The sequence below is a fragment of the Leptosomus discolor genome, chromosome 2 (assembly GCF_034619465.1).
Source record: "Leptosomus discolor isolate bLepDis1 chromosome 2, bLepDis1.hap2, whole genome shotgun sequence".
Lineage (NCBI taxonomy): Eukaryota > Metazoa > Chordata > Aves > Leptosomiformes > Leptosomidae > Leptosomus > Leptosomus discolor.
Window position 1 is genome coordinate 52198678 of NC_141392.1, and position 10222 is coordinate 52208899.

General features: G+C 40.6%; 1 protein-coding gene across 2 annotated transcripts in view; it reads left to right on the plus strand.

Moving 5' to 3' along the window:
- Positions 1-10222, plus strand: part of LOC104345502 (plasminogen) — a 29395-nt gene extending 19173 nt beyond the window's left edge. The window contains exons 13-20 of one of the 2 annotated variants that reach the window (XM_009949967.2): positions 91-184; positions 226-228; positions 2131-2245; positions 2939-3013; positions 3549-3689; positions 7115-7221; positions 9072-9217; positions 10064-10222. In XM_009949967.2, coding sequence (XP_009948269.2) covers positions 91-184; positions 226-228; positions 2131-2245; positions 2939-3013; positions 3549-3689; positions 7115-7221; positions 9072-9217; positions 10064-10222 — 840 coding nt within the window. The remainder of the gene's footprint in view (positions 1-90; positions 185-225; positions 229-2130; positions 2246-2938; positions 3014-3548; positions 3690-7114; positions 7222-9071; positions 9218-10063) is intronic. The other variant, XM_086461067.1, reaches the window with a different exon arrangement.

Consider the following 10222-nt stretch of genomic DNA (forward strand, 5'->3'; position numbering starts at 1 on the left):
ACACTTTTCTAAAAACATGCACTTACAGACTTCTTCATTCTGTGGCTAACATTTGGAGTCTTAATTCTCTGTTTTTTGTAACTATTACAGTATTGCAGGAATCCTGATGGAGATGTACATGGTGTTTGGTGCTTCACAACAGACCCAGAAAAGAAATGGGAGTACTGTGAAATCCCACGCTGCTGTAATTATCTTTAAAAACTTTTCTGTCCTCCCTTTCTACAGCTTGTTATGGCGGTTCAAAATGTTTTCAGTTCAACCATAAAAAAATGCAGTAGCCAGTAGTTTTTGATTTGAATTTAGGTCTGTATGGAAGTTTGGCACAATCAGGAACCTGTAACATTTATCCAAAGTTTAGATAACCTGGTGCTAAGAATCAGCTGTACAATTTCATAGGTAACAATCTGTGTGCCCTTTATCATCAGTGAAGATAAGCACGCAGAGTTGCTAGCTGAATTTGAAATATCCAGTGAAGTTGTGAAGAGAGGTATTCCTTCCCTGGGCTCCTCAAACACAGGAGAGAATTTCGTTGATGTTCAACTGGTCTTTCCATGCACTTTATGGCAGGACTAATGCCTCAAGAACCTGCTCATATGCTTTTCCTGTTAGCTGGGAGCCCCAGTGATTACATCCTTTGAAACCCTTTTCATTCTCTGCAGACTTAATTTTTATTCTGATCTGGATGTTAAAATAATCTGTCCCTAGATATTTTGTCTTTCTTTTGGGGTGGGGAGCAAATTTGGTCCTGGATATTCTCCGCAGACTTGCTTAATTCTTTTTTTCTATTTTAGGGTAGTAATCAGTACACCAAGCAGCTGTAGTGTCTGCTGAAAAATTCAGCAGCAAAAGAGATTTTGCTTTCTGTGGTGCCCTGGCAATGGGCATCAATAACAGCTGTAATGTACTGGGAGCACTGCTTGGCACACCTGGCAGTCATCTTGTTTGCTCTGCTTTTCCCTTCCTTGTCTGCATTTTGATAGATTTTTTTTTTTTTTTTTTTTTTTTGATATATCTGTCAGGGATATGGAAACTCTGTTTCTTCTTAATCTCGTGTGTTATTTTTACTACGGTAATATCTGGAGGCCGAATCACTGCTCTGTTGGACAGTGTAGCAATACAAAATTGTGAAGAGTGGGCACTACCTCAGGAGTATGTGATATTCTTCATGCTGGCCATCTAATGTGCTCCTCTAAGCAGCAATGCATTATGATTGTACACATTAATTTTGTCAACCAGACCCAAGAACTGTGCAGGCAAAAAGAATAAGGAATGGTATACAAAAACATGTACCACAGCTGTAAAAACCTGCTCCCTGGAACTGCTGTGATGGAGCTTCACTTTGAGATCTGATCTCTTTTCAAAATAAACTTTGAATAGTGTATTTTGAAATTAAGTTGTAGGGGAACTTTACAGACTCTTATCTTTGATTACTTATTAACTGTCTTATACTGGAACTAACAAATTTAACATTCATAGCACCATATGCAGCTCTGGAAAGAGTTACTTGGGTCCTTGCTGAGCACCCAAGCTCAATGCATTTTAAAAAGTTCATTTTGAGATTTGGAGAGATTCGGATTAACAAGAAAGTAGAGTGAGCAGTGTGGACAAAATTGGAATATTTTATGACAAGGGGACAGTGACCCAGTTTTAGTTATAATCTAGGGATTTGTTTGAGCTCAATCGAGGTGTAGACCATAATGGTTTAAACAATTTAGAAATTGTGATTTTGTCTGGGCAATAAACTCTTCCACTTTCTTTAGCACTTTTTTACCTTCAACTTCCCTACAGATTTTCTTCCAGGGGTGGGGTTCATTCTGGGTTTACTTATGTTATCTCACTACATCCAAATATTTGACATAGTTAACGATTTTTTCCAGGTAAATTAATATTTTGTCATGTCAAATGTGATATATTAGTCCCAGGTATAAATGCTCAAGGTAATAATAATATAATGGAGCCTAAAGCTTCTGATTGTTTCTTTACCCTTAGTTTCCATTAACCAACATAAAGAGTGAAATCCTAAGGAAAATAAAAAAGTCTTATGCCTTTCTCTTTCCATCTAATTGCACTGTGGGTGGCATTACAGAACTGCTTTAAAATTCTCCATTGTAGCTTTTTTTTATTCTGTAGCTTCTGAGCATGACTGTGGAAAAGTCCCAACGAGGACTGAGCGAGCCTGTGAGCAATATAGCATGTGTGATGCATCTCCAGGGTCTTGGCCTTGGCACATCAGTCTCAGGACAAGGTACTGGTATTCCAGACTGTATCACATCTGTGAGCACCAGTGTTTCACAGGGAACAGGTGTTAGAAAAAGACTCACAGGAAACAATGCATATGCTTTGAGAAACTGGCTTTGGTTTCTATATAAAATACCTTAGCATGTAAATTAAACTTCTTTTTTTTAAAAAAAAAAAATCATAATGTCCGTAGATAGCTACTTACTGAGTCGTTAATCCCAAAGTCCCCACTTTCTCCTGAATCTCCAGAGGGCAAACACTTGAACTGCAGACATTAAATATGGCTTTATTTGCTGAAATGGGGAAGGAATAATTCCCACTGAGGATACAGATAGTTAATTGCATTTTGCAGAGGGGGATTTAGGCCCAGAAATATAGCCACCAACCTGCGATGTGTATGAATGGATCTTGGTCATCCCTTTTTACCTGGTGCCCAATCTGATTCAAATGTAAATCAATGCTGTGACCACCCTAGTTGTGTTAGAAGCCATTTCTTTTCATGTCTCTCATGTTCTGGAGCAAATAAAGCTTGTCCTTTGAAAATCTGCATTTGATTTCTCTTGCCATTGGCAAAAGACAAACTATGACTAATAGAAGGGGCATATTGCTAGTTTGCTAATATTTTTCATTGGGCACAGTATACATGGTGGAGAGTTGACTATGCAGTCTTAAATTAAGGTAATTATCTTCTCTATTCTAGTACCAATGTGCACCATTGTGCTGGCACTCTGATACATCCACAGTGGGTCCTTACTGCAGCTCAATGCTTGCAAGAGTGAGTATCCACAAGAATGAGTAACAGGCATTTCCTAAATCTGTGTGAGAAAATCAACAAAGGAGCTAGATGTACCCATTAAGGCACTTTCTTTACTTCTTATTCCCTGTCTTCCTTGCCAGCAAGCTGATTTTTATCTTCTGCTAGAATAGAGCACGACAGAGGTTACTTCTGCCATCTGCCCTCTTCCCAACCCCAAAGCATGCCAAAAAGGGTGCTAATGATGTGCTGATGCTTACTGCACTTGCAAAAATTGTGGCTATCTGTTGTCTCTTAGGGCTTTAGGAGTTGTGAAGACTGCAAGAAGGTGCCACATTATTTACAGCTCATGGGATTTTTTTCACTGTCATAAAAATCAAACTGTTAAAAAAGCAACATTTTCCTTCTCCTCAAGAATAAATGAGGGCATCTGTGGTAAGAAGTAGCAGCCTGGCCATCTTGTTAATTACAGTTCTCTAGGGAAATCACTGAATTTTGTAAGAGTGGCATTCTTGATTACAAGGATGTATAACCTTGCCACTGTCCTTTATTCCAGGTCAACAGAGCCTTCTTCCTACAGGGTTTTTCTTGGGCTACAGAATCTCAATGCTGCAGAGCCGCCCCTGCAAATCCAAAGTGTTCAGAAAGTGTTAAAGGAACCAAATGGAGCAGATATCGCTTTGCTGAAGTTGAACAGGTACCATTTCAGTCCAAGTTTTCCACCCCTAACACCTATATTCAGGAGTCCCAAATTAGCTTAGCCTGGGGTTAGCTCTCAGGGATGGTTGAGGGTGGTATGAGAGAGTGTGAGACTCCCTTTGAGTGTTAGCATAGGCATCTGTTCAAAGGTGAACTCTGAGCATCATTCCTGCTGAATGACCCCATTGATGGAACCTGCGTGAGCTTCTGACACTGTTTAGGGAAGGCAAGGACCAGTTAGGATGGGAGGAATTGTCATGGCGAATTCCCACACACCACCTGCAAAGAAGCAGCTCCAATGAAGCAGGGAGGGTGGAGGCAAACTAAAGCAGACTTGTGTCTGGAGGATCTTCTGCTTGGAGGCTTTTCCTGCTCAGGTCTGAGAGCTGTGGGCCCCAGCTGAAGTTTGGGCCAGGAGGCATCACAGCTTCTGGATGGAGCAAGTAGAAGGGTCCAGTTTCCCTGTCAGTGCTCCAGGCCAGGCCATGTGCATGTTTCATGAGCTGCTGTCTTGGCCAACAGCTCAGTAAAACCAGATCCTGCTTGTGATGTAGTGAAAAATCCTGTGCATAATTGTAATTGCCTGAGGCCCTTTCTTGTGTCTTCTTTAGATGTCTGAGCAGTCTGCTCTGAAATGTTATTTCAATGTTATTTCTTCCCTTTTGGAATGCTCCTGAAACTTTTCTACTCATTGGTTTCCTTCTTGTTCTTACACTCAAATGGATTAAAGATCATGAAAAGCTCATGTTTGACCTGAGAGGACATTTCTTTTTAAAAATTCCTCATACAGCTTTAATGAACTTAGAAAAATTTCGATTAAATTTCAACTCAGGTTCTGTGATGCTTGATTAATCAAAATCCCACTGACTTCAGGTGAGTAAAAGGGACTTATGTTCCACTAGTTTTACTCTTGTTAGTGCTTGTAGCTATGTCATTCAATTCCTCTTTCATTGGGTGCTCGGTGCACATTTGCGCCGTAGATACATGCATGCGATAGAACTGTAGTCAGTTTTGCATCAGCAGCACTCACCATCTGAACACATTTTGCATATGAGATGCCATAAATAGCAGATGTAGACATCATATCCTTCAGCTTCTGGCTTAGATCGGCTTTGCTTGTTTTCAGCTTCATTGAATTCCTTCTTTACATTTGTCTTCAAATTTTTTTGTGGACCTTAATATTTCCAAATCTTCACTGCCCATAAAACAGATCACCCAAAAATATACGATATGAGAAGATTGGTTGCTACTCCTATAGCTGCATTTTGTGGGAAATAGGCAAGACTTGTCAGAGAACTGATGAAGATCTGTGAAGATCTTGGCCAAAATCTTCCTAAAGGAGGATAAACAATTGAGGACTACTGGTTTCAGTAGAAGTCTAGTCCATGCTCCTGAGAAGATATGTGCTGTCTGGAACTTTATACTTCCATTTCAATGTCATGTCATCCATATTCTGGTAGATCTTCTGAGGTCTTGTTACCTGCTCTTCTGTTCATTTACCTACGCAGATGTCAGAGGCCTCTGAGAAGGTGCCAGCATCCACCTCATGTTCGTTGCAATCCTGTTTGAAGTCCAGTTCCTTGTGTGCCAACAGGGTCTTCAGGTGCTGTCTCATCTTAGGATGGATGTAGAAATTCCTTGAGGTCTTCTGCAAGACCTATGCAGAATAGGAGCATAGGTAGAAACAAAGTTAATTTCTTGATGTTGGGAAGCAGAAGCTGCAATGCTCTATTGCTGTTGTTCAAAAATCTTTGCCTGGCTACTATCACACCAGCAAGACTAACGGGGACCAGAGTGACTGTGAGGGCCATACCAACAGTGGAATTAGATCTGAGGTGCTAAATACAACCTTGAACATCAAGGTCCTAGAGGAACAGCACTAGAAACCTAGAGAAACCTGGAAACCAATAAACCCTCCCACCAATCTGAGTTTCTCACTTTAATCTCCTCTTGACTATCAATTTTCAGGAATTCTTTCAATAAAAATGGACTTTATTGAGCAGTTGAATGAGCTAATTTTGGAAGCTATAGAGCTGATTTCCATTCTTATAGGGAAAATAACTCACATAGGATTAATTTCATGGAACCATGTGAGAGTGGAAGTTTGAGATCACCATCTTGGACTTCAGAGGGCTGGAAGATAGAGTTCAAAATGATGATGATGAGGATGGTATTGGCACAACTGTAGCTTCAGCACAGGCACTGGTTAACATCTCCTACCTTCCTGGACTACTGTGTTCATGTTTCATTCAGATTTTTGTGTTGGAGACATCTTTTATTTTGAGATGGGTCAGAGTTAGTTCCCTTGGTCTCTCATTCTCTTGGATTTTCTCAGGGCTCATGACCCTAGCATGGCCTGGTTAGGAACAGGAGGATTTGTTATTTCCCTTTAACTGGACATTGAAGATCTCAGTAGCTACCACATCACATACTTTGAAAATCATTATGGGCCTGAAAAGAGATTATAAAAGTTCATTTTACCCTGACCGAACATTCGGAGTTATTCAAGTCCTTCTGCTCTCTTTCACAGTCAGAACTAACCTTCACAGGGTAGATTCCTGACAGTGGTAGATCTTATTTAACACCTTGTTTAGATATACTTTGACTATACCAAAACTGCACTTGTCTGACTCCTAGGGCGATATACCTTCCAGAAGCCACGTCATCTTTTCACATTTACGTTTGACAGTCCATAAGGGATCAGACAGTCCAAAGCGAAGATCTCCCTATGCAACATTTTCGTCTCCTGCAGAACTGCTTCCCAGGGCCCTGTACACTCCGCTCCACTCCATATTGAGCTTTATTCCAGTTCTGAAGCCTTCAGGCACAATGTTGTGATGAGGAAGAGTTTTATTTTGGTATTTACTTTATTGAGGTACTAGACTTAGTAACATGTGAGATACTGCATGATGTCACCTACAGTTATAACACCCACATAATCAGAGGAGAAAGGAATTTTCCACAACTTCAGCTGTGTCTGCTTATTTACTCATTCATCCATCCTTGCCTCCTCCTGTGAAGCCCGTGAAAATGTCCACAACCTCTGAGGCAGGGACGATCTGAGTAACTCAGTTTCACACCACCTTCAAGGGTTGCTAAGGGCTGGGCTTGGGCTTGTGCATGTTCCTATAAACATCGCAGAGGTAACCAGAGATCAACATTCTAGCACTAGGCTGCAAACACACTCCCATTGTGGCTGTGCCTACAAACACATCCCAGGGACTTTCAGTTGCTGTAAGGAACTTCTTTTTTCACTAAGTGACTAGGGGCCATCTTACAGCCATCTATACAGTTTTAAGGCACCATCAGCTTCTCCACCCTTCCCCGTGCCATTTCCATGCAGAGCCTTCTGAGTATGAAGACTGAACAAGCTAATGGTAATTTTTCTAAGGATCTTTTAATTATTCTTTGTTTGTTTTCCAGTCCTGTAACAGTTACTGACCGTGTAAAACCAGTTTGTTTGCCTGAAACCAGTCGGATGGTAGAAAGAGACGCAGTATGTTTTCTAACTGCCTGGGGAAAAACAAGAGGTAAAGCATATTTTGTGAGGTTGAAAACTTAGCAATGTTTTCAAATCATATCCCAAAATATGTGCACTCATAGGACCTGAAAAACACATTTTACTTAAGATTTAACTAAGTCAGAGGTCACCAGGCAACATTATTTTTTTTAGGTCTTTATCTCAGAGCTTGATTTTTCCTCCCTCATTGTTCACATAAACTGAATTTATTAAACAAGAGGAAAGAGAGACAAGAATTAGATTTGAAGCTTTACCACCTTTTATCTATGTCTATTTGTTGTCTTTCTTCAGCTTAGGCATACACTGTGTTTGCACAAATAAGAACAATACTCAAATAATGCCCTTGGTTTTGATTTTGGTCTTCAGATATACATTTTTTTAACATCTGAATGAAGCTTGCACTTGCCTTCCTGTAGTCTAAACATTACTGTCTACATAGACTCCTGCAGGGACTGACATTCACTCCAGACTGGTAAGATATATGGGCAAGCACCAGCCTTAAGACCTTGTATCTGAGACAAGGCAGCATCCTGGGAACTGTGAAGCCTTTGAGTCAGAGCTTGCTCAGATCCAGCCATCTCTGGAACATGAGCAAGACGAGTTCAAGCTGAAGGGTTTTTATGCCTGTAACACCCTCACCTGGATTTTGTTTACAGCCTGGCATTAAAAACCGACCATGTAGTCTCCTGCTGCCCAAATCTCACTGCATCTACGCTGAGGGTTAAGAACACCCAGCCCTCTTTGGCCTGCTTTTGCTGCAGCAGGAATCTATTCCTCATCACTGCCGCTTCCAGCAGTGATGCCTTCATTCAGTCCCAATGTACACACTTTTGGCCTCGCTGAGCTACATGCAAGGGTGCCCTTCCCACCCCATTTGCCAGACAGCATGTTATTAATACTCCACCTGTAAAATGAAGCCAATGAATTCTTCTTTACGTGTGTATTCACAGAATATTAAAAAAATTTAAAATGAACAGAACATATCCCTGCCTCTGAGTTTCACCATAAAAACCTTCCACATAGATTGCAGTACCTTTTTCCCCTTCTTGTGTCATCTAGCTACAAAATCAATGCTATGAAAATAATGTTTAAAAATAATTACTCTAATATCAGTGTAACTCATCAGCATTATCCCAAAAAACTTTTCTACAGCATAGACAGTATTTACTGACTTTCCTCTCATGTTTTTTCCCTTTCTTACCTTGCATTTTTTTTCTTTTTTGTTCAGTTTGCCACATGGTGGCAGCTGTTTCCCACGTTCTAATGATCACAGACACACAAAAAAAAAAATGGTACAAGCTAAATTTTTTCTAGAAGTGCGTTAGGATGGATAAGTCAACAGACCATTATTGCGTTTAGGCAGTGGGAAAGAGGGTCTTGCCATGTCATGCAACTAATTAACGAAATCAGCCGGGGAAGGGGAGCAAAGCCAGAGCACTGCATCTAAATAAACTGTGTTTTGGGAAAATCCAGCCTTGACTTCAGGAAAATCCTCCTTGTCTGGAAAGCTCTTCAGGCTTGAAAGAGTGCAAAATAATGTAAAGTAAATCCAGGCTAACATTTTTCCCCCTGAAGCAAGCCATGATGAAAGCCTACAAACCGACACAATGGCTCAGAATACTAAGCATCTGGTTTTATTTACTTAGTAACACTTTGCAAAGAACTATAACCTCTGCTTTTTGAGGGTAGGTATGATCCAAGTACAAAAAAGTTGGAATATTTAATAAGGTCCTTCAAGGTGCTCAAAGACTATAGTAGAGCTGGAGATGGATCCCAGTCCTTTCATTACTGAGGCTTCACTGGAGCAAAATGCCCAGGCTACCATTCATAACTGTTGTATTTTCGTGGTTGTTCATAAAGGTACCAATACAGACAACAGATTAAAAGACGTTGAATTCCCTGTGCTTGGAAACAGAATATGTAATCACCCTGAATTTCTGAATGGAAGTGTCAAAAGTCATGAATTCTGTGGTGGATTTACTTTTGGAAGCACAGGTAACTGCGAGGTAAGAATAATCAAGCTTTGAATGTAAGCAGGTCAAATGACAATCTGTACTTTCAAGGCTCAGAAACAGCTTTAGCAATTGAAGGCTTCCGCATGAAGTGTAAGAACTGAGGTATACATAGCATTTTTTCCTTCACTCACAGAGTCAAGCAGAATAGCAGGGAAATTGCGTGGGGTAATTTTGCTTTCCTTTCAGAACTGCATGCTGACATATCCTAGTAGCCTAGTGTTGTGAATACGCCATCCCACCTGAATTAAAGCCTGTGATATACTAGCTGGACTTCCCTTTGTTCCTAGAGACAGAGGGGAAACTAGTGACTGTTTCTGGTGCAACTTGCAGTTCTACCACATCTTTACTTAATCCCATGATTGAATAAATCTTGAAGTGCTTTCAGTTTTCTAAATTTTGCAAGTGTATGAAAAGACTTTTAAAATGGGGTTTTCTTAATGGAGGGTATCGTGTTGGGAGCTTTTCAATAAAATTATAATTATATTAATTTAGTCCAGAATCAAGTAAGTCAGAGAATGTGGAAAATTGAGAAACTTCCTTTTTTGTGTAATTGGCTTCACAGTGATCTGGGGATGCTCCCACATCCATGGTTGGCGGTTGGGTCTCTCTTCTTCAGACCAGCGGAATGGCCTGAATGCTTGGAAACAACTTTTTTTCCCGCCATATTTTTACTCCAGCAGGTCTCATAAAACACTCTCCCTCTCTCTACAGTCCTTGCCTCAGTCATATTTTGAGGCCTTCAGAATGACCACAATACTATGCTTTCCAGTATTTTGCTGTTTGCATGTCTAGTCCCTCCATCACTAAAAGAGTCACTTCATTCCCTCTTCTCCCTAGGCTGAAGTTGGAGCACCTCTGGTCTGTCAAGATAAGGACAGATTTGTTCAATATGGAATCACCTCTTGGGGACTGGACTGTACCCAGCCATCAAAGACTGTTTTTGTCCAAATTCCTAGTTTTGTTTCTTGGATCAAGAATGCAATGGTTGCCCACTGA